General features: G+C 31.9%; 7 protein-coding genes across 7 annotated transcripts; 1 reads left to right on the top strand and 6 right to left on the bottom strand.

The window, feature by feature from the left end:
* Nucleotides 1-4: 4 nt before the first annotated feature.
* GO595_009652 (actin-related protein 2/3 complex, subunit 1) lies at nucleotides 5-1087 on the bottom strand (the record flags this gene model as incomplete). Its single annotated transcript, XM_067923361.1, has 1 exon — nucleotides 5-1087. The coding sequence occupies one exon, from the start codon at nucleotides 1085-1087 to the stop codon at nucleotides 5-7; it is 1083 nt and encodes a 360-aa protein (XP_067770180.1).
* Nucleotides 1088-1923: 836 nt separating this feature from the next.
* Nucleotides 1924-2982, bottom strand: GO595_009651 (Ser/Thr protein phosphatase; the record flags this gene model as incomplete). Its single annotated transcript, XM_067923360.1, has 1 exon — nucleotides 1924-2982. One exon carries the CDS (start codon nucleotides 2980-2982, stop codon nucleotides 1924-1926), a length of 1059 nt encoding a protein of 352 aa, XP_067770179.1.
* A 754-nt stretch (nucleotides 2983-3736) lies between these two features.
* Nucleotides 3737-5761, bottom strand: GO595_009650 (Carbohydrate-binding family 6 protein; the record flags this gene model as incomplete). The annotated part of the gene is made up of 1 exon (XM_067923359.1): nucleotides 3737-5761. The coding sequence occupies one exon, from the start codon at nucleotides 5759-5761 to the stop codon at nucleotides 3737-3739; it is 2025 nt and encodes a 674-aa protein (XP_067770178.1).
* Nucleotides 5762-11713: 5952 nt separating this feature from the next.
* Nucleotides 11714-15768, bottom strand: GO595_009649 (Clan CA, family C1, cathepsin L-like cysteine peptidase; the record flags this gene model as incomplete). Its single annotated transcript, XM_067923358.1, has 2 exons — nucleotides 11714-12677; nucleotides 13508-15768. 2 exons carry the CDS (start codon nucleotides 15766-15768, stop codon nucleotides 11714-11716), a joined length of 3225 nt encoding a protein of 1074 aa, XP_067770177.1.
* Nucleotides 15769-16316: 548 nt separating this feature from the next.
* Nucleotides 16317-18029, bottom strand: GO595_009648 (rab-like protein 6; the record flags this gene model as incomplete). Its single annotated transcript, XM_067923357.1, has 1 exon — nucleotides 16317-18029. The coding sequence occupies one exon, from the start codon at nucleotides 18027-18029 to the stop codon at nucleotides 16317-16319; it is 1713 nt and encodes a 570-aa protein (XP_067770176.1).
* Nucleotides 18030-19765: 1736 nt separating this feature from the next.
* GO595_009647 (Histone H2B) lies at nucleotides 19766-20152 on the bottom strand (the record flags this gene model as incomplete). Its single annotated transcript, XM_067923355.1, has 1 exon — nucleotides 19766-20152. The coding sequence occupies one exon, from the start codon at nucleotides 20150-20152 to the stop codon at nucleotides 19766-19768; it is 387 nt and encodes a 128-aa protein (XP_067770175.1).
* A 144-nt stretch (nucleotides 20153-20296) lies between these two features.
* On the top strand, nucleotides 20297-20698 carry GO595_009646 (Histone H2A; the record flags this gene model as incomplete). Its single annotated transcript, XM_067923354.1, has 1 exon — nucleotides 20297-20698. One exon carries the CDS (start codon nucleotides 20297-20299, stop codon nucleotides 20696-20698), a length of 402 nt encoding a protein of 133 aa, XP_067770174.1.
* Nucleotides 20699-24441: the final 3743 nt, after the last annotated feature.

Raw genomic sequence — 24441 nt, 5'->3', positions numbered from 1 at the left:
TTACTCAGAAGAGAGCCTTGCCTTTAAAGTGATTCTTGATTGCTGCAAATGGCCAAATGCCAAGCTTGCCATCATTAGAGCATGTTGTGAATTGATCTTTGACAACACGAATTCCGAGAATGATATTGTTGTGGATACCTTCGCTCTTGGTGACGGCCTTTCCACCGAAAGCAGCAGCCTTTGAAGCGAATCCACTTGATGCTGCTCCTGATGCCTTTTCACGAATTTCTGGGATATCAATTAATCCAAGATCAGTCCAGTCATCTCCTTCCAAAACAAAGAGACGTGGAGCACAATCGAACCCACCACCAACTAAAGCCTTATTGCTGATAAAGCAAAGGGAAAGTAATGGGAGACCATTGATATTATGTTGTCTAACTGGAGCATCCTTCTGATCGATTTCGCTGGCTTTGATGAATCTAATGTATGAATCTTGTGAGGTAAAAGCTATCCATTCACCATCTGGAGATCTTGCTGTTGCATTGCACCATCCTTGGCATGAGTATGTTTGAAGTGCGTACTCCAATTTCTTTCCTCCGCCACTTGCCTTCTTAGCTTCTTTGTCGTCAGTTGTGAAATATGTCATATGACGATCAGTGCAAGAGCAAATAACATGTTCACCATCTGGCATGAAGTCAACTGTGAGTGATGTTGGGTGCTTGTGATCATATGTTCTTGATTGCCACCAATTTTGAGCTGCGTCGTATTGGCAAACACGTAATTTCTTAGATCCTGTTGCGCAAACAAACTTTGTGCCATCTGGTGACCATCTAACAAATGTAGCTGCTCTATCTAACTTAAGAAGAACCAATTGTTTCTTCCATTCTTTCTTATCATCAGATAATTTCCAAACGTAAGCATTACGATCATGGGAGCATGTAACAATTGAATCATCGACTGGGTTCCAGTCGCAGCTGCTGATGAGTTGAGTGTGTTCTTTGAGGGTATAAACAAGTTCTGTTGTTTTGCCATTAACCTTGTAAATCAAAAGATCTGAGGTATTGGGGCAAATAGCAACCATTGTTCCATCCTTGTTCCAGGCATGGCAGGAGATTGGTGCATCGCAGAAATCAAGGGAGTAAGCCATTGCAAATGAAGCCGACGGTTTATTTACTTTTTCTTATAAATTTCATGTAATGTCATATGAAATGGACTTTGTGTGGTGGTGAGGTTTTCAATTTTTCAAAGGTTAATATTTTACAATCATGAAGACAGTAAGTTTTTATGGAAGAAATAGTATAAAAGCTTATTTAAAAACCATAAACACCAGATAAAAAATAAATAGAAAGCTTAGAGAGTGTAATTCGTATATGTTCTCTATAATATTTTTAGAGAAAAAATTTGTAAAAATGCTATTTCAATATTCCTATATTCTTTACGAAAAAAAAACTAGAAATCATTGTTTGTAACAAAATTTATTTGAGATGTCATTTGGACAATTATTTGAAGTTTGCAAAAAAAGAGATTTTTGCCAACAGAAATTTGAATATAACCGTTTAAAATGTATTTTACAGTTTTCTGTAAAAAATTAAACCTTAAAAAATCAAGTCGAAGAAATTTGTTTGTTTTAATAATGTATAATTTCTATTCCCTATTATATGCATTTGTGATATCCAGAAAATAATGTCAATATTACTTAAAAAGAAATATATGTGATCAAAATTTTCTCAGCAAAATGGATAAATTTTACACATCGTTTACCAATGTACTTAAGTTGAGACTCATTTCATTCACCAAAAACATTGTTTTCCAAATAAATTCTGGTTTCACAGTTTGTACAGCAATTTTTCATCGACAAAAACTTTTTCAATTTATTTATCGCGTTCACATGTTAACATCTTAAAAACGAATAGAAATCTAATCTAACATTTATTCAAACATTTAATTTTTTTTTCCAAGTGAATTCCAATTGGAATCGCAATTTTATTTCTGTATAATCAATTGGAATTCGATGTTTTCGTTATCCAATGGTACATCTGGTGATTCTTCTATCATAATCTTATCCAAGTCTTTGACTCTATACTTGGAAGCAGCCACTTGTTCTTCGATTAGCCACAATGGCAATATCACTCTTCTGTTATTTTGTTCATTCGTATCAAGTGGATAAAACTCCTCAACAACAATCTCATTCTCATTCACAGATAAAATCGAAGCGCTATTATTACATCCACAATAATCACAATTACTAAAAATTGTATAACAGATTTCTGTTTTGAATGGGAGGTTAAATCCGTTTTGACACATTTGATGAGACCTTATCAAAATTTTCAATGAGTTCTCTCTCAAAAATTTCTGAAGAACATCTTCACCATAAAACGCGCCAACTCCGCGCGTGTTCGGGGCAAAGCCATGAATTGTAGGGCTAGGGTCACTCCACAATAAATCTGATATTATTTTGTCTTCATCAATATCTTCTATTTTTGATTTTTGTGAAAGATCTGTTATCGAATGTAAATCTTGTGATATCCCTCCATGAACACAAAAAATATGTTCGTTAACAATGGCAACAATTGGGAGGTATTGAAATAAGTCTGTGAATTCATGATATAGAATTACATTGTATTTTGAACAACATTCCCTAAAAAATCCATACATTTTTGGTATTATTGCGGTCTCATGATTCCCTCTAAGGAGATAAATAGAATTGGGATACTTTGCTTTGAGTGATAACAATAAGATTAATACTTCAATTCCAAATTTCCCACGATCAATGTAATCACCTAAAAATAAATACTTGGTATATGGTGGATATCCTGATTTCTCAAATATCCGAAGAAGGTCATCTATGTTTCCATGAATATCGCCGACTATTTTAAGTTTGGCGTTGAGATTTAAAACAATTGGTTCATCTTTTAAAATTGGTTTAACATATGAAACTAAATCAACGATTTTATCATAACAAATTAGTTTGTTGATAGGTTTGCAATTGCCAGTTCGCGATTGAAGAACCTGGTAAATTAAATCATTCATAATAGAGTCCATCATTTTTCTGATTTCAGAAAATGAAACACTTTATTTGAATTTTCTGAGGTGAATAATGGTTTTCTGAGCAAGAAGCATCGTTTTCAGAAAAACCTTTGGCCAAATAACCGTCTCACGATCTTCAGCGATAAAATTAGACAATTTATTGACAGTTATAGTTGTTTTGTGTTTTTGTGTGAAGAAACGAATTCGATTCGATTAAAGTCTTAGTACGAGAAAAAATCATGTTTTAAAATTTGATTGACAAATTTTGATTTATTGCTCAAATAAATCCATTTAGTATCCTTTATTCATTACCTTCTTAGTTAGTATGAACTTGTTCTTTGAAAAAAACTGTGTGGATACTCGTTAAAGCTTTTGTTCAATTACATATAACAAATTCAACTATTTTTTCATTTCAAATCAATTATTCCAAATAAAATTCCTTCAACACATATCTCATCTTAAAACAAACGCAAAGTTCATGTTTGAAACAAGAATATTCTAATAATGATTTCAATCAAAATTTTTTATTTAAATCCTTAGAATGGTATAGGATCAAATGCTTTATTGTAACAATTAGTTTATTATCTAAATTTTACAAGGCAATTCAGATAGTACATCACCTTTTCAGCGTTTTTTTTCTTTAAATTTTTGAAATCACAAATTTAACAAACGGTTACTCAAATTTATGCCACAAATTTTGAATTGTCCACTTCATTTTTCATTCAATTTCATATTTAACACATCAAAAAATCACATCAATTCTTTTTGTTTATTTCAATGTTTCAAGAATCGATTTCGCGAGTTTTTCATGGAGAAGTGTCGTGAACACGTAAACGCCACCATGTTCGAAGCAGTCTGGTGAGCTAGGAACGATTAATGATCCATCAGCACCATCAACTGCTTCACCAGTCGGCATGTTTCCATAAGCGGCATATCTCACCATCCAATCCAAGCGACTTTGATAATCAATTCCTAACGCATCTTCGGACCAAGCAGCATAAGCAGTAACTACTGACCAAACAGGCTCAGCTTGCGAAGCTTCTTTTATTCCTTCACCGCATGGGTTCCAAGCCGAGTCATAGAAGTAAGGATCATTTTCATATCTCGCTAATCCACTACCCAAGTGAGTTAATTTTGATACAATATAATTCAAATGACTATGAGCCATTTCGCCAGTAATCATACCAGTGAATATGGTTGACAATGTTGCAGATTCAGCTCTAGTGTCAGGCTCGAAGTTATCTGCCCATCTTCCCCTATAAAATCGCTTTTCTTCTTCGTCCCAAAGGTATTTAATTGACGCATCTTTAATTTCATTTGCGCGATTCACCAAAACTTCAGCTTCATCACTTGAACCGAAAACTTTTTCAAGTTTCGATAATGCGATTAATCCTCCATAAGAACATCCTTGCGTGAATGGGTAATATTGTTCAGCGATTGGTTCCTTTGTATGATGATCAGTTGATTCTTCCCACGGCGCTCGATCTGACGGCCCTAAGTTATGTTTGTACGCATGACTCTTTAACAGCTGTGCCAATCTTCTTGCTGACGAAAGCTTTTCTTTGACCCATGAATCATCGCCGAAGCATTGGTAATGATAATTCAGCGCCATCAATATTAACCCGTTTGCGTCATATTGCGGCTCAACAAACCCGACAACATCGCCTGTGATAGTGCTATAACACGTGTGGAATCCTCCTTTCGAGTCGAGTTCTGCTGTCATCGCCCAATCCATAAATAACTTAAACTCTTCGTGGTGCCCGGCAGTGTCGAGCATGAAAGCGGCCATTGAAGCGTCGCGCATCCAGTTCTTATACTCATATTTGACATGTAACGATGACGAAATTGGTCCGACTTTTGGGTTCTGTGAGTTCTTTAAGACTAACAACGACTTGTAGTATAGGTCTAAGTGGTCGCCTTCGATGTTTGGGATAATTCCAATATCATACCATTGTTGGATGACTGATTTGGTCTGCGCGATAATTGCGTCCATTCCGAGCTCTTTGGCTTCTGCTGCGAGAGATACAGCATCATCGATATTACGGCCGAAGCATCTGACTGATGAAATTGAAACTGCAGAATTAATGTCGACATTGAGTGTGTAAAGTGCGCCATATGAAACAGATGTGCCATTGAGCGACGTGGCTCCTTCAATGGTGCCTTTGTCTTGGAACATCTTAAGAACATTTGTATCAGATGTCCAATCGCTAGACCCAATTGCGACTGTGTAACTGTCAGATGGAACTAATTGCGAAATGACAATCGACGCGCGATCCGTTTGTTGTAATTTGCAGATTCCTTCTTCACATGTGGCAACCGTTTCACCAGCCGTCAATAAAAAGTCTAAAATTTTAACTTCGTGCTCTTTGCCGTCCGTTGATTGCACTGTGTACTTAACGGCGTAATATGTCGTGTGTGGGATATTGTATATTGAGCGGCGGATTGATATCGGGAGTGTGTTGTAGTTGTACGTTGTGTACTCGACCCAAAGTTCGCCATCGGCTTCTTGGACGCAGCCGCCTAAGTGAGTGCTGTTAAGTTTCATTGGATCGCCATAGACAGTTCCATCAATTGACACAGCAAATGAATCATCAGTTAATACACTCGTAGAAAGGTCATCGAATAAAACAACTTTCTGAACACCAGGACGATACTCTGGTGGTACAGTCCATGAATTTTGGGAGCCTGACCAGTAGCCAATCATTGTGTTGCGCTTGTCCCAGTTGTTGATCCACCAGCCGGGTATTGCCCGATCTGTTGCTGAGAGAGCCACAGAAAGGAAGAGAGAAAACATTTGACCTGATAATTCATCAACTCAAAGCGATCGGACTTTACACAGTATGAAAATGTAATTTTTGGATTAACAATTTGATATAATTATTTGATTATATGTTTATAAGGTATATAATTTATGGTTATTAGTTGTTTAAATTTATGTTCGAATATATTTGATGTATTTGAAGAAAAATCGATTTGATCGGAAATTTGGGAAAGCGGTTAATGAACTTCCAAAAAAAATGGAAACAGTTCACATCACCAAACAAAAGCGCATGTCAAATAGATGGCAAATTGAATTGAATTAGGAAATAAATAAAAATTAAAATAATATTTTATATATTTTATATTTTTTAATAAGTTCAATAAATAAATCTATTTTTAGACTTTAAATAATATGAATATATAAAAAAACAAGGATATCGCACCTTATTATTTCAGATTGATTGTCTTTCCCATTATAAATAAAGTATATCGAGATACGTTCAAATCAACTTTTATTGCATATATATGTACTTTATGATAAATAGTAATATTTTCTTGGAAACATTTTTCGTAATTTCACATTTTCTCCAAAACGTACATAAGAAATTCAAAGAAAATGTGTTCATAGATATTTGAAGGTATGTCATACCTCTATCTATGAAATAAGTTTCAAGAAATTTCGCTTCGAAAAAATTTTTTTGACTGCACCTCTATTGAACGTTAAATCATACCATTGAATGGGAAACAGTCAAAGTCATACTACAAAATACAGAAAAAATATTCGAATATTAAGGCATATTGAGGAAATTATATTCAATTTAAGTGAGGATAACATTGATGCATATGTTGAGTATTCATTAAGGTACTTTACTACTGAATTATCATATACATTTATAGTTATTACATGCAGAATTATCTATGCGTACTTTGTTGCAAAAGGTTTCGATAAGTTATGCCTCGAGTTTATAAAGAAAATGGATACAAAAATTAAAGGAATCAAAACAAATGTTAATGTTATCGATGTATTCACTAAACTTCTATTATCTGTACGTATCAAAAGAGACATTTTTGACTCTGTTCACAGTCAGGAAGCAGTTTATCTTCTTGAAAAAATGATACAGAGCAAAATGATTGGACCAAAAACATGCAAATACTTGCCAATGATATACTTTTCACATTATAAATTGCCTCAGCAAATTGACAAACTCAAACACAAACAATTTTACGGATACATTTTGGAGAATTACAAAGAACTTTCAAAGAATGATTGGGAACTTCATAAAAGGTATATTAAAGAAGGACATAATCAAAATGAAATTGCGAAAATAATTCGAAATGATGAAATCGAAAAACTTCAAGAAATATCATCACAAACAAATTTTGATTTTAATCAAATAATTGAACCATCACTTTATGAAAGATGTTCATTTATTAATGAAGACAATGTAACATTAATTGATTATGCAGCATTTTTTTCTTCTGTTAAATGTTTTAAATATTTACTTATGAACAATGCAAATGTAATTAACACAGGTAAATATGCAATTGCAGGTGGAAATGAAGAAATTATTCATTTATGTGAACAAAATCATTCATCTTTTCAAAATGCATATGAAGCAGCAATTATGTTTCATCGAAATGATATCTTTAAATATCTGTATGAAAATAGAACTCAAAATTGTAATTTAAGTGAATTAGGAAAGAAATGTATTTTGTATCAAAACTATGAAATATTTTCATGTTTAGAAAAGAAAGGAATTACAATCGATAATTCCATTGTTATATTATCGATTGACACAGCGAATTTGTATCTATTGCAGTATCTTTTCCAAAAGCATCCGAACGTTTCATTAAATTTTTTGGATATAAAAACAGTTTCTTACAACGAAGAACTCTTTAAGAACGTTACTAACAATGAGCGTATTGATTGTAACAATGTAACTTTTACTCCTAATGACCTTTTCGATGCTTCATACCATGGTTATGTTATTATATTTAAAATACTTCTTGCACAAGAAGGAACTGATATTAATGCTAAAGATAGTATTTACTTCGAATGTTTTATGTTTTTTTATATATTTTGGAAATTGTTTCGAATGTTCTGTACGCCGCTGATATTTGCATCGCAAAATGGACATTATGAAATAGTGAAATTACTTCTTGAGCAAAATGGAATTGAAGTAAACACTAAAAATAATTACATTTAACTAAAACATTTGGAAATTATATAAATCATTTAGAACGGCACTAATTTACGCAGCTATGAATGAGCACATCGAAGTAGTTAAGCTACTTCTTGAGTATAATGGAATTGATGTCAACGCTGATGATATGTTATATTTCGTACTTGTGATAATTGTTTCATTTGTTTGCTAACGCGCTTATTTACGCAGTGAAAAATGGAAATAAGGAAATAGTGAAGTTGCTTCTTGAGCATAATGGAATTGACGTCAATGCAAAAATCGTTTGTATGTATTGTTTGACGTTTCGTAATGTGATTTTTGGTACGTTCGATGTGTTTTGTTGTGCACTTGTGATCGCCGTGGAAAGGAATTACTGCGGAATTGTGAAGTTACTTCTGATGCATAAGGAAATTGACGTGAATGCGAAATGTGTAAATTTGTTTTATGTGGAGTTCGGCTGAAATGTTTGGAATTTGTTCGGTGTATTTAAAACGGCTCTTCGGTGTGCGAAATGGAATGACAATGATGAAATAATTAAATTACTTGAAGAGAAAGGAGCTATGAAATGAAATTTGTCGTGTGAAAGTAAAATGTGATATTTATTGCAAATCTAAAACATTTTTTTTTTCAGAATAAAAATATTTTTATCAAAAACTTAAACACAATGGAAAAACGCCTCCTGTAATAATTTATTTAGAAACGCTTCAAAAATATAAAAGATTTCGATATTTGTGTAAATTGAAAGAATTCATATAGTTATTAATTTTTGACACATTTAAATCAATTTTGTAAAAATGATGAAAAAATGGTGCACTTGAAAAAAAATTACTTATATCTATATTTTATTACTAAAAGCCACAAATAAATAAATAAAGAAAATCATTTTAACACATGCAAAGCTTTTCGAAAAAAATAATTGCTAGCAACGGAATTTCGTATTTTTTAACTATCAAATTCTGAGAAATATTTCTGAAATTTGGTCTATGCTATTGTTTTTTTAAAGGAAAATGAATCAAATTGATATTATGTAAGTAAACGAAAAATTATTATACATAAATCACTCAAAAACTTTTCGTTCAGTGAAACAAATACTTATCACAAAACATTAGAGTTAAAATTTAGTATGAGGTGATTTTTTTTAATTATTTCTTTTTTCACCAGATATTGCAATTATTACCTTCATTTCCTTCATTTCGGTCACTATCAATTGCTCCATGCTCGAGAAGCATCTGAATCAATTCAGGAGAGTAGTAAGGTGGCTTTCGTAGTATCATAATAGCAGTATTAAATAAACCAAATAAATACCAAATATTATTTTGAAACTTCAAATTATTTAAATGAATTTTAAATAAAACTTATGAATATCTTTAGCATTAACATCTATTCCTTCATGATCAAGAAGTAACTTAAATACTTTTGGATTATGGCTTATGGTTGCTTCAATAAGTGCTGTTTCAAACATTTTAAATAAATTCCAAATATTATTTTGAAAATCTAAATTATCAAAATAAATACTAAGTAAAACAAATGAATATTTTTAGCATTAATATTAATTCCTTTTTGTTGAAGAAGTAATTTAACGACTTTTGGTTTACCAAATGCAGATGATAACATGAGTGCTGTATCAAATAATTTAAATAATTTCCAAATATTAAAATGAAATATAAAGTTATTAATACAAATATTAAATAAAACTTATAAATGTTTGTAGCATTAACATCAATAACACCTTTTTCAAGAAGTAATTTAACAATTTCTATATTACCACTTTCTGCTGCATGTATAAATGGAGTATTAAATAAGTTAAATAATTTCCAAATATTATTTTGAATTATTAAATAATTTTAATCAACTTTATATTAAACAAAATAAATATCTTTAGCATTAATATCAATACCTTTTTCCTCCAAAAGTAATTTAGTTATTTCAATATTATTATTACAAACTGCACATATAAGTGCTGTTGAAAATACATTACAAAAACTCCAAATAATATATTAAAACAGAAAATATTTCGAAAAAACATTAAATAAAATTAATAAAAATCTTTATCATTAATATTATATCCTTTCTTTTGAAGAATATATTGAACCATTTCTATAGAATTATTTTTAACTGAAAGAATTAATGGTGTTCTAAATTAAACAAATAAATTCCAAAAACATTTTTAAAACTAAAAATTAGTTTAATAAACATTAAAACAATTAAATAAATATCGCGCATATTAACGTCAAATCCTTTTTGATTAAGGATGAATTTCATAAATTCAACATTTAAAGATTCGATTGAAAAGAACATGAAATTCTTTGGGATTTCTTTTCCTTCAATGAAATGCATTACTAATAATGCATTACCAGTTCTTGCTGATTCATTAATGATCATATTATTTATTTCCATGTTTTCGTTTTCTAATATCGAAAGATATTCATAATTATCATATTGAATACACTTCAATCCTAAATAAGTTAAATTTGTTATTGTTTCAAGTTGATTATCTGAAATATAATTTACAATTTCATTTTGATGGAATTCAAGTGCTGTTTCAGTTGCATCTTTAAATGATGTATGATTTTGTTCACATAAATGAATGATTTCTATGTTTCCACCTGCAATTGCATATTTAATAGATTGTAATTTTGCACCATTAGCAAGTAAATATTTAAAACATTTAACTGCACCAAAATATGCTGCATAATCAATTAATGGAACTTTACTTTGATTAATAAATGAATATCGTTCATAAAGTGATGGCTTAATGAATTGATTTAAATCGAAATTGGATTGTGTCACGATTTCTTGGAATTTTTCTATATCATCATTTCGTATTACTCGTGCAAGTTCATTTGGAGCATGTCCTTCTTCAATATATTTCTTATGAAGTTCCCAATCATTTTTAGATAGGTCATCATAGCCATTTACGAAATCCTCCTCAATATAACTAGTAGCTCGTACTGGTTTGCCTAGATTTTGTTTACGATGTACAAAATAAAATGATTGAATTTTATTAGTAACATCTGGTTCAACTAAATGATTTTTAATCAGTTGTTCAATGATATAAAATGATTCTTGAGTTTGTTTAGGTATAAGATAATTAGTAAATACATTAATTAACCTGTTGGAAGCGTCAATTTGAAATTCTTCTTCTTTAGCTTCAATTGATTTAATGTAATCAATATATACTTTAAAGTCTTTCCTTTGAGAAATAAAAGAAATTAATAGTATTCGACTGAGTGCATAGTTAAATGAATATGGAAAAAATAAATTAATAAGTTTTATTGTAGATTCAATTGAATCAGAAATATTACTTTCCTCTAAACCAAAAACAATATTATCAAGCGAATTTAATATATGAATGCATTCGCTGCTTGGAATTGATTCAACATTATTTGTGCTCATGGCTCGAAAATTTTCCCTCTCGAAAAAAATTTGAACCCGCAAATCTCGTTTCAATTTTGACGGAAACCGGGGAGTGGTGCTCAGAAATTTGGCCGGTTTTATCGCAGCAATTGAATTTGGCGTGAATTGTATATCAAAAAGTTCCATCGTCTTTAACTGGCACCAACTTAATTTTGGAGATAAATGTGTTTTATTTTTAGGTGATTATAAAAAATGACAACTTCTTTCCTAGTGAATACTCTTTGATTGTATCAGGAAAAGGCAATACAGTGATAAACTCGATTCTTTTTATATCTGAAAGTTAATATTATCACATAATGAATTTTAGCAACATAATTTTATATAATTTTTTATGTCATAAGCTTTATAAATTCATTAAGAATAAAAAATTCGAATCAATACGCTATTTATGCAATTGGAACGCAAGCCATTGATGCAACACCACATTGGTTGTTCTTGTCCTTGATCATACGGATGTAGCCATCTTCACCCCATGAAGTGCCCCATGAGTTACGAACGATCCAATAGTTTGTTGTACCTTCTGTTCCATAGCCAACGCAGCCAACGCCGTGATCGAGTGATGTTGATGAGCAACGTGTTTCATCATAGATACCACTTGAATAAAGTTGGAAGCTGAAGTGTGAAGCATCGATAGCAATGCATGTTGGGCCATAGTTTGTTACCTTAGCAGCGAGATCTTCTTCATCATATTCAGCAACTTCGACATAGCTTGAGATTGAACCGACAGCCTTTGATGCATCGAATTTGCATGTTCCTTGAACTGCCTTGTATGGATAATCATCTTCAAGCATGAATTTACCATCTTGGTATTTGATAACATAATCATATGCAGATGTCATGAGACCGCCATTGCATCCATAGCATGTTGTAACGCAATCAACAAGGTTTTGTTCGGATAATGAATGGAGTTTACCTGTCTTTAAGAAGTATGCGCCTTCAGCACCTTGGATAGCAGAGAATGCCCAGCATGAACCGCAGCTAGCTTGATCCTTGATATCATTAACAGCACCTTTTTCACGCCAGTCGAGGGAACCATTGGTCTTGAAGTTTGATTTCTTAGCTTTGCTAGTTTTGATTTGTGGAACAAATCCAAGAAGTGATTTGTATTCAGATGGTGTATAAGCAGAGAATTTGTTCATTGAGAGCTTGAAGGTAGAGGCTTGGTTGTGTTCTTGAACAAGACGTTGGTTGGCCATCCAGACACCAAAACGTGTTTGATATTCATCACCAGTATAGATTTGGTTGGTTGAACGCATCCATGAAACAAAAGATTTTTCTTCGTGTTCTCGGTAATAAGCTGAGAATGCAGCAGATAAGAGCAAACTTAACATTTTGTGAAGCAAAAAGCCCCTCAACTGGTGCCATCAAAATTTGAACCAAGTGGTTAACTCCCCTTCATTGAAAAAACAAACCGAAACTATTGAATTTTAGTTATGAAAAAGTCGGATGATATGAAGAATTATCGACACATCGTAATGATTTTTATCTACTGATATGGTCTTCTTTAAAGCTTAATAATTATCAACATTTAATTATTACATAAGCACAACATAAAGAGAGGATGAAAATAAACTTTATTATAGTCAAATTATGATACTACTAATAAATATGATTTTATTTACTATGAGAGATTTCATTTTAACTATTGCATCTAAAAGCCTGGATTTGTTAATTTATTACCAAATTGTGATTATTATGTTTCTCAACTTTTATCATAAATTTATCATTTAAATTTGGAATATGAAACCAATAAATTAACGTCAATATGAACATTCAAAATATAGGACAAATAATCGTTTTATCTGCCTTATGAATAATTTTCTTGAAATCCAATTTGATTATGCACAATGACACCACTTAACAAATTAGAATATAATATTTATTGAATTTATTTTTATTGACATAACTATTACTATTACCACGTTGTTTTCACCATTTCGTTGTACTTATTCAATGTTTTCAACAGCATTGAAATAGCCGAACAAAACACCGTTAAGCATTGAATGTCAGCCCCAGAAACGATAGAAAACAAATTTTCGTTACTTAACAAAAAGTGGTCAACAAATTTACCCAAACCGTAAATGTGTTTCACTTTTGTTGACAACAGAACCCACATAACGAACAAGTCGAAACTGATTTTAGTTTCCTCTTTCAAATCTCTCAAAAAGTTGATTGTGTACGATAGATAATATATCGTTATCGCAATTCCAGAGGTTTGTCTGATGTGGCCCAACGTATCTGCGGCTCTTTTTAGGAACTTTTGGACAAGTTCAAATCCAGCGCCGATCTCATTTTCGATTTCGGCTAAAATTTTTTTGGAATGTTCATCAATGACTTTTGTCACGATTACAGATCTTTTCCAAAATGTCTTTTCATTATGTAAAAACCTTTTAAGTGTTATGTGCTCTGTCATCCGATTAAATAGTATCCGTGTAACTTCGAATTGTTGTTCATTTGTTAACTTAATGATGTCTGTTAACGTTTCGGCCATTGTCGTTACATTTTTGGTAGCACTTGTAAAGATTTTTGGATCAGTTATAAACAACGCGCTGTTGGACATTGAGTTCTTGAATGGTCCATTGATATCGGTTTTAATCATCGCGGTTGAAATTGCAATTAATATATGACCTTGGACATTAGCTCTCATTGTTTTAACTATTTCTAACGCCGAATTTAAGCGCTGCATTTGTGTCCGTAATGAAGAAGTTTTATCTGCTTCATTCATAATCATTTGATTTCGTATATCTGCTGTTGATTTAATGTCTTTAAGTAACTTGTCGAATGAACTTATGTTTGATATCGCATGATATAACACTGTATCAAATCTAATGAAGTTTTGTTCAGGGACAAAATGATTTAATAACAATCGAATGTAACTTAAAAAAGATGGTACGTCATCAGAAGGAAACATATTTAATATTTTTTCAAATGACGGTAAGGCAGATATTGTGTCGCAAAAGAATTGCGCGTAATCGTCATTCGTTTTCTCGGGCAACTTGCCAGCGGTTATCACCGGTGAATTGCTCGAGAAAAGTGACGACCCAGATGAAGCGTATTGTTTTGCGCTTATTGTAATTTCTTTCTGTCTTTGGAGGACTATTCGGAAATGTTCATATGAAAGTTGGTTCTTAGCAATTACATTATCGAGTAATACAATCAATTTTTTTAACTCTGGACTAGCTACAATATCTGGTATAGTTAAAATGGCCTTATGAAGATAACGCAAATCGATTCCATTTATAATAATTTCCTTTTGGAAGTTCGGATTAGTACTTAAAAGTTCTTTTTCCATAATTAATGTAGTCCTTGGAATCTTATCATCTACTAAAGCATCAAGAAATACATTCATATCAATCGTGGCATATGATGGAAACGAAACTAATATCTTTTCTAGTGGCTGATAAGTCTTCGTCTTGAATAAATAACAATATTTCGATCGGAATACTGATGTGATATCATGAGTAGGCGACCATTCGGCTGTTCCTGGATTCCATGGAACTATGCCTAAGATCGATGGGTTATCAAGCGCTTGATTGATGAATGCTTCGAAAAATAGTAAAATGCATTTGTCATTTCCATTTTCGGTTTGCCGAATATATGAAAATAAGCGTGGTACTCCTGCAGGGAGAAGCTCTAGACAACGCATTAATGAGTTAAAACATAATGCAGCGTTATCACAAATGACTCGCCAATAATTAAATGACGAAAATAATCGGGTTTCTAAATCAAGTTGAAAGGTATTACGCATATCTCGAAGAGCTGGTAATGAGTTTAAGATGGTTATTACTTGGCTAAGTGAGTTTTGGAGATATGCAAATGACGAACAATTAAATAGATAGGATGTAACAAAGGATGTGAGTGGCTCCAGGCCAGAAAGAATATACTCAGGAGAAGAAAGTGGGCTCTTAAGAGAATTTGGTGGATCCTTAACTGTGATTCTTACATTTTTTTCGAATTGAATTTTTGCAAGCTCTATCAAAGTATTGCATAAATATTGATCTTCCTCTTGGCACCAACCTTGTTGGAATATACCAGTGAAGGTGGAATAAGCAAATCGTGCAATCTTTTGTGGATAATTTAATGTATAATAATAGATGCATTGAGCAAGAATTTGTGGTTTGTATCTGAGTAAGGAAAGGAGATTAACAAAATGATTTAGTTTGTTAGTTTCTATAAAAATTGGACAATATTCAAAAACTGAAAATTTTAGTCCTTGTAAGTATTGATGATATTTTAACATATCCTTCTTCTTTGAGATGATTTTAGAACGAACAATTGATAATAGTTTTAGTTCACATATCAGATTACCAATGCTTGAAATTATGTTCGAAGAAAATTGTTCCTGCTTTGAAAGTTGTGAATCCAAGAGTTGCTCAACAACAAATAACTTTGATTGGATCTTTGCTAATTTTTGAAGAGATGTTTTTTCATTGGATTCCATATTTTTTGCTTAATTGACGCCGTTCTGAAATGTAATCTTTCAAACAACAAAATTGTAAACCATTTACAAAAAATTCACTGAACTTTGTTCGAATTGCTGTCAGCATCAAAATCGATTATTGAGATAAGAATATTTTTACTAGCATTCAAATACAATTAGCAGAAAATATGAAAAAATATTAGCATTATTTTTGTGATCAGAAAATGTTTTTAGAGAAAAAGAAACTTTTGCTGATTATACTAACCGTTGTTGTAAAAAAATTCAAAATTTGACAACTTATTAACGGTTATGACGAAAATCAGACTAATATTATCTAAAAGTGAATCATTCTATAAAAGAATTTAAGTACCGTTAAAAGTAACGTCCAGAAAAAATGATATCTATGCAATAATTGAATTTATGAATCTTCGTCTGTAGCAAAGAGAGATCTGCATTTTGATGACAGTTTCATCTAAACTTGAAAGGATTGCGATGACCATTCGTCGTTTCATTGTTTTTATGCACAGAATTACATTAACTACAAAAACATTTCACATGTTTCAAACTATTTAATCAAGTGTTGTGTATCCATCGTCGTCATCCACAACTTCATTTTCCATTTCAACATTTGCAGCTGGTGGTGCATATGATACATTTTGTTGCTCATTTTGTACAATTTGTTTATGTTCCTTTAACTCGCGTTCGCTCTCCTTAATGGAATTGTATAAATTCGACTTTGCGCCCGTCTTAGTCACAAATGGATTCGGGCGCGGTGCATCGTCGTCGTCGCTTTCGTCGTCCGCGGGCAGCACAACATTCGCATCAGCATCGTCGTCATCGTCATCATCATCGCCCCAAAAGTCGTCGTCGTCGTCATCTGCAATTTCTTCCTTTTTCACTGTTTCATTATTAGTCTTTACGAATGGATTTGGCTTCGGCTGTTCATTATTTGCTTTAGCTGTTTCGTTGTTGGCTTTGACGAATGGATTTGGCTTCGGCTGCTCATTATTTGCTTTAACAGTTTCGTTGTTGGCTTTGACGAATGGATTTGGCTTCGGCTGTTCGCTGTCATCGTCGTCGCTTCCCCAGAAATCTTTTTCTTCGTCATCTGATTTATTATTGCTCGTAACTTTCTGCTTTGGTAATTTGTTTTCTTTTTCCTCAGCCTTTTGTGGTTTCACAAATGGGTTTTGTTTCGGCGTTTCCTTTTTCTCGCTCTCTTCGATGTGCGCACTGCTTCTTCGCGGCTTCACAAGCGGATTTGGCTTCAGAACTTCTTCGTCACTGTCGTCCAAGTGTGCACTGATTCTCCTTTGCTGCGTAATCGGTTTCGGCTTTGGCTCTTCCTCTTCTTGGCTTTCGTGATGCGCTTGTCTTCGAACGACTTTTCTTCGAATTACTTTCTTTTGCTTTTGCGGTTGTTGTGTTGTTTCTATTGAGCCATTTGGTGTCTGTTGTTGTTGTTGCTGTTGTGCTGTTTGTTGTGGATTTGCATTTTGTTGTTTGTGGATTTGTACTGGAACTTTTGGCATGTGCGATGCAGCAGTCTCTGGATCAATGAAATATTGTGCTGACGATGCGTAGTCAGCAATTTTGACTTCGAGATCGGATTCAAGGCTTTTGAATAAGTTGTAGTACATGCGCTTCTTGGATGAAATGAGTGGAAGATTTAGCCATGAGGCTATCATAGATAAGCCTTGAGATAGTTTAAGACTACCTGGGACATAGAAGTAACGACCAATATATTCTCGAAGTGGAATTGGAATGGTTGGATCTGAATTATCAACATCCATAAAATTCGAGAAAATAAGTATGGGAATGGATGGTGGGGCTTCCTTGAGAATGTTGACAGCAAGAGTAACAGTATCTGGAAAACGATGATCAATCATTATTATTAATCCATCAGCTCGTTTGAAAGTATCAATGGTAGTTGAGTCAGGGCAATCAAACTTTTCATGGGCGTCAACTGGGAGAAGAGCTTTTTCAACAACATCCCAAGATGTAATATTGACGTTCTCGCCTTGAGGAGTTTTCCATAGAAATTCTGTGGCTTCAAGGTGAGGAGTGGCTGTGTATTCTTCATTGAAATCAAGGCCTCTCATGCAAGTGATGAGAGTACTCTTACCAGTTCGCCTCATGCCACGAACTACTATCAATAATTCATGATCTGTTTTTGGGCGCACGGGCGCAGGCCTTTGTACTGATGGGTTACTTTGAGATTGATTTGGAATACTAGGTTTTTGTTGCTGAATCCCAGCAGCAGTTGATTCTTCGTTTCCCATTATAAATAAACGGTCGTAATGATCGTTCAACGGAAATATAAAAAACAAATTATTAAAATATAAAAAAACATAAATCAAATCATTTTACGCCCATGCATAAACATTACTTCCTTCTTTCCTTTAAAAAAGGTGCACTAAAACCTGAAACAATAATAAATGTTACATGTTTAAATTGATTGATGAATCCAGTTTCAAAAAAAAAGTAATTAAAAAATTATTTTATTAACATCTGTATATTGTTTTTTGGTTGCAAGTCCTACTGGCGAAGAAAAAAAACCATTAATAACAGAAGTGATATTGGAAAAATTGTTAATGCGACATCAAACCACCTATTTTCTTCTGTATTTTCTAAAAGCATTTGAAGTATACTAGGATTTTTTTGTTTTTGTTCATTTGCATTATTTAATGGTTTTGGTAAATGCCGTACTTCTTGGTTTGAATCAAATGTATGTCCATATACAGGTGTAAGCATTTCTTCATCAATTTTGGAATTGCATATTGGACATTTATTATTATATTTTAAATGTCGTGTTATGCACGAACAACAAAAAATATGGCCACATTGCGTTACAACAGGGGACCTTAATGAATTATTGCATATTTGGCAGCACCATTTTTTCTTTCCCATTAGGTCTCCAAATGAAATTAAAACCGCTATTTCTTTTCAAAAAATGATCGTAAATTATTTCAAAAAGTCATAACTTTTTCAAAAAAGGACAGTTTAAAAAAATTAGAAATTGGTAAATTTACCATTTTGTACAAAGAAAGTTATTAATCTAATTGATTTATCTCTTAATTTCATTGACTGTTAATGATCTTTAAATTTATAAAAATTATTTTATTAACATTCAAAAATCACCAAAATTAAAATTATCATTAAAAAACAAGTTTTCCTGATTTTGCTCTTCGAAGGCATCTTCAAATCCATCAAAATTATCATCTTTGCCATTATAATCAATGAAAAAGTCTATTGAAGGTTCTTTATCTTCAAATGATTTGAAATCATCAAAATTGTCTTGGAATTGAAAAGGCATAAATTCTGGACTTTTAAGTTTGTTTTCCTTTGCTCTTTTTTCGTTTTTTGTTTCTTTATTTTGATCATCTTTTTGAATAATTTCTTTTTGTTCTTCTTCTTCTTCAGCAATGAAATGACATGGTACTCTTCTTTTTTCTGCATATGTTTTTGTATGAGAGAAACTTCTAAAACGATTCGGTCTCATTATTGTGAAATGATAACGTGAACCTAATTCATAGTAAAATCTTTAATATAAAATTGAATTGGACAAGATTTTGGGTTATTTTTTAAAAATTTTGGTATCTCTTGTTTTATGCAGAATAAAGAAAAAGTAAAGTTTAATCAATTTAGCGAAATACATTCAGATAAATGATAATCAGAATACTGGTAGCATTGTATTATGTTTAATATAAGCTCGAAATATAGTGTTAAAGTAAAATTATTATTGTTGTTCCCCAGTAATATGGCAATTTTATCCAAAAAGAGTTACACATTAAATATATAATTCAAGATATTTTATAATTCATGATATTCAATTTGAATTTGCTTGGCACGAACCAATGTTATTTACTCATTATACCATGTGTTTAGCTATAAATTTTCTTTCACATTTCAACACTGATAATTATTTTTAAAAAAGATTTATTAATTTAATAATAGAACATTTAAAAGTAGGGCTCATTGGAAAAAACAAATGTAATATAAAGTACTTAAAATGTATTTACTCTGCATTGAATTTAGCAACAGCTTTTCCTCCTTCTGATACAGCATGCTTAGCAAGATCTCCTGGAAGAACAAGACGAACAGCTGTTTGTATTTCACGAGATCCAAGTGTGTTTCGATCATTCATATCAACAAGACGGGCACCTTCTCTTGCAATACGTTCAAAGATATCAGTAACAAAGTTGTTCATTACTAGCATTGCCTTGTTTGAGATACCAATGTCTGGGTGAACTTGTTTAAGAACTTTGAAAATGTAAGATGAGAAAGATTCATTTCTCTTCTTATGACGTTGCTTCTTTTCTTTTTCGGTTTCAGCTGGAGCTTCTCCTTCAACGGCTGGCTTCTTTTCTGTTGGTGTCTTTGATGCTGGTTTTTTAGTTGACATAATATAAAAATGAAAAATTTTACCCGCGCTTCACCATGATCAATTTTTTCAATGCTGTCGTTTTACTCCTGCAATATTTCAATACATGCCAAGGGCGCCTTTTTCTGTATGAACCGCGGGAAAAAAATAAGTTCATAATTTTAGATGCCAGCTAAGAAAGGTGTTAAGAAAACAGCTACAAAGACAGCAGTTGATGGAGAACGTGCTCATCCAAAGACAAGATCAAGTCGTGCAGGTCTTCAATTTCCAGTAGGTCGTTTACATCGTTTCCTTCGTGAAGGTCGTTATGGAGATCGTGTTGGTGCAGGCGCTCCAGTCTTCATGGCAGCAGTTCTTGAATATCTTACAGTCGAAGTTCTTGAACTTGCCGGAAATGCAGCTCGCGATAATAAGAAGACAAGAATTTCACCACGTCACATTATGCTTGCAATACGCAATGATGAAGAATTGAACCAACTTCTTTCTAATATCACAATTGCATCTGCAGGTGTTGTTCCACATATTCACAAGGTTCTTCTTGGTCAAACAAAGAAGAAGGAAGAATAAACATGTTTTTCGCCTAATATAGTAAAAAAATTGGTTGATTATTTGTTGCATATTTTGGTTAACCAAAAGCAGCTTGTAAACATTTTCTTTAGAGTCAGAGTAATCAATTAGAAAAAGTTTTTGACTAAGAAATATTAAAAAAAATAATATGATAATCATTTATTAAAATTTGATACTCTGTATAACATAATGCTCAAATTACAACAACTTTTTTTAAAAGAAAAGAGAATTCTTATTTAGATTTAACAAGTAATTTGTTAAATGTTATTTTAACATATAACTGATTATATTGGTATGAATTCGTTTTCATTTCTGAATATAAAAATTTGTTTCCTTCAAACTTCATCTAAATTTTCAGTTTCTGTTTTAAATTGTTCTTCTTTGATCTGTTTTTGAAGCTTAAAGTGATAAAATAAGAAACCGCCTAAGCAACAAATGAAAACCACACCATTAGAAATATAGGGTGTTCAAAAAGTCATGACCCCCCCTCCTATCTCAATGAATAAACAATTTTAGATATTCTTGTTTATTTATGTGATATAGTATTCTCCATTGTTTTCTATTATCCACTTCAATCTTTTGATCCATTCCAAGAACACGCTTTGAAGCTCTTCAAAATTGACGTGTTCCCATGCCGTTAAAATTTGAGTTTTTAATTGATGTTTCGATTTTATCTCTTTATCTTCCAAATATTTTTTTAAATAACCAAATAACCAAAAGTCGCATGGGCTGATGTCAGGAGAATAAGGTGGGTGCGGAATGGATTTAAGCTTTATTTGATTTAATTTTTGTTGAACTAAATTTCCTTTGTGAACTTTACAATTGTCCATATGAATCATCATTTGATCTAAGTCCAATTGATCCTCATCCTCATTTGTATTTTTAATTATTTCTTCAATAATATTATCGATGAAATAGCGTTGATTATATTTTTTTGCCTTTTGGTAGAAAATCAATGCATAATAGGGAATTTCCATTGAAGAACATTGTCAGCATGATTTTTTTCACTGTCAATTTTCTATTCGGTACGGGTTGGCACTTCATCTCGTGATGCTGCATACATATAAGAACTTTGATAATTAAAATAAAACCATGACTCATCCCCAGTCATTATATTAATGAAATTTTTTCTTTTCCGCTTTTTTCTAATATTTTTTAAAATTGATTTTGACATATCGACTCTTTCCAATTTTTGTTCTTCCGTCAAATCATGGGGGACCCATTTCCTAGTGAAGCGCCTCAACCCCATGTCCTCATAAAGAACTTTTAATACAGTATTTGGAGTCACTGATAATTGCTTTGCAATTAAGCGGGCTGAAATAAATGGTTGCTTTTGAAGAATTTTTGAAATTGGATGAACAAGATCAGATGGGGGGTCTCCCCGTACGTTCCTCATCAAGGCATGAAAAGTCACCATTTTTTTTTTTTTTTCACCACCTTTTGACTGTACTTATATGAACTGTATTATTTCCCAAGACAGTGAACATTTCTCTGTATATGGCTTTGTATCTTTTTCCTGAGAGGAAGAGAAATTTAATAATGAATCTTTGTTCGACGGCATCCATGAAAAAAAGTGACGGTTCTTCTCAAATTTTTTGCGTCACCAAAATTTAAATTAAATTTTTCTCGATATGCAATTAATCAAAAATCACATATTTCACATATATAAGATCTTCATTAACTATATTTTAATATTATATGAATATTTTATTTATAAACTAATCACAGCCCATAATAGGAGGGGGGGTCAGGACTTTTTGAACACCCTATATTGTATGAATGCATGACTAACTTTGTGTTTCCTGTTTTTTTAAGCAATGTAGCTCCAACACAAATCAATACCATTTGAAGCGTAATATTTATAAGACTTAAAATAGGTTTTCCAATTACAATTAAAAACATACATATTATAATTGAAAGTGCATTTAAAAAAGAAGTATAAAAAGGAATTGGTAAAATTTGACTTGCATAATTAATTGCTTCTTCTGTATTTAAAAACAATTTAATTATTGCTTTGGGTGAAGATACAACAACAACAGTAAATAAACCAACCCAAATAAATGAAAATAATAATGTCCACCCTAGTAATTTATAAATTCTTTCATAATTTTTGGCACCAAATGCATAAGTAGCACCAGAAAGAAAACCACAAAGGAATATACTAACAGCAGCTAACTCAAGAGAAGAAAGAGTACTATATGTTGAATACATAGAACCAATTAGATCACTATGATCAGGATCTGCACTTGTTAATGACTTTAATATAATTGACGGTGGAATAATCGCATATAAAAGTTGTAAAGCAATTGGCAATCCAAGTAGAATACCTTTAAATGTTTCTTTTATTGGTTTCTCTAATAACATTTTAAAATTAAGCTTTAATGAAAATTTGCCTTTATACATAAGTACAAATAAAATTATTGATAAAAGTATTCTTGAAATTCCAGCAGGATATTTTAAATATTTAGATGTTGTCTTAAATCCAAATACAAATATAACAGTAAGAATTATAGTAATTATACTTGTTGCTATACCAACAAGACCGCTAAGAATTGAGCGTCCAATGCTTTGAATATAATTTGTTTCTGCTACAATTAAAGAATAAAATGGAAGTAAATAAATAACTGGAAGAACATATTCAAATGAATCTTGAAGCGAATCACTAGGGCAATTACAAAATTTAAGGAATGGCTTGATAACAAAAGCATACCCAACAGCATAAAATATAGATAAAACAGTTGTAAAACGAACAACATCATTAGTAAGTTTGGCAGCTATATCACGTTTCCCTGCTCCGATTAATTTTGAAGAATAAGCAGTTATTGCTTGTCCAAAAATTGTTCCAAACGACGTTGCTGGAACAACACATGTAGATGCGAAACCTATTATTTCTGTTACATCTGGTTGAATATTTTTAAGTCCTTTTGATATAATTATCAAATTTACAGACTCAATTGCTGCAGAAACAAGAGATCCAATCGCACCTAAACTTAAAAATAATAATGTTACTAAAGGTGAATGACCTGTGAACCTTTCGTTTTCTTTTTCTTCCTCAGTTTCCTTATGTTCAACTGAACTTTCATTTTCATGAAGGGGCTCGTAAATAGACATTTTAGATTTGATTTGTGAAGTCAAAGACCACCGTAATAGCTACCCATAGCGTAATTCAAAAGGTTAATTAAATCATTGAAAATTAAAATATTCAGAGGAACACCACTTGTTGTTTAAATCCGGTGATAATTGAATTGAGTTATTTTGTTTTTTGGTAATTCAAAAACTTCTATCGTATTATGTCAAAAATTTTTTGCCATTCAAATTTGATTAGGTATACGCAAATAGAAGGTTATCATCCCAATGATTAGGAATTGCATCATATGTACGAAAAATAAGTTACCATAAAAGATTCAATTTATGAAGACAACCTAAAATATGTTGATTCTTGAATAGTAAAAAAACTAGTAGTTATTGCAAAAGCATTCTGAAAACTCTCTCAAATTTATTTTTTTAATGATGAAGAATCAACATATTTTGATATCTTTATGCAGACATAGTAACAAAAAGACAACAAAACACTGATGGTATATGTTACTGCGATTATTATTTTCTATATTTTCTTCAAATATGAAAAATAGAGGCAATAAATAAAAAAAATTATTGCTTTGGATGGGGCTCTTTATTTATTTATATGATCCTTCGAGGTTATTATGTTTTCTTCTATTCGTTAGCAACTCTTCCTTCCGCAG

This window comes from Histomonas meleagridis (genome assembly GCF_020186115.1).
Source record: "Histomonas meleagridis strain 2922-C6/04-10x chromosome Unknown contig_92, whole genome shotgun sequence".
Taxonomy (NCBI): Eukaryota; Parabasalia; order Tritrichomonadida; family Dientamoebidae; genus Histomonas; species Histomonas meleagridis.
Note: the sequence above shows the minus strand (reverse complement) of the source record. Positions and strands in the feature narration are given on the sequence as shown.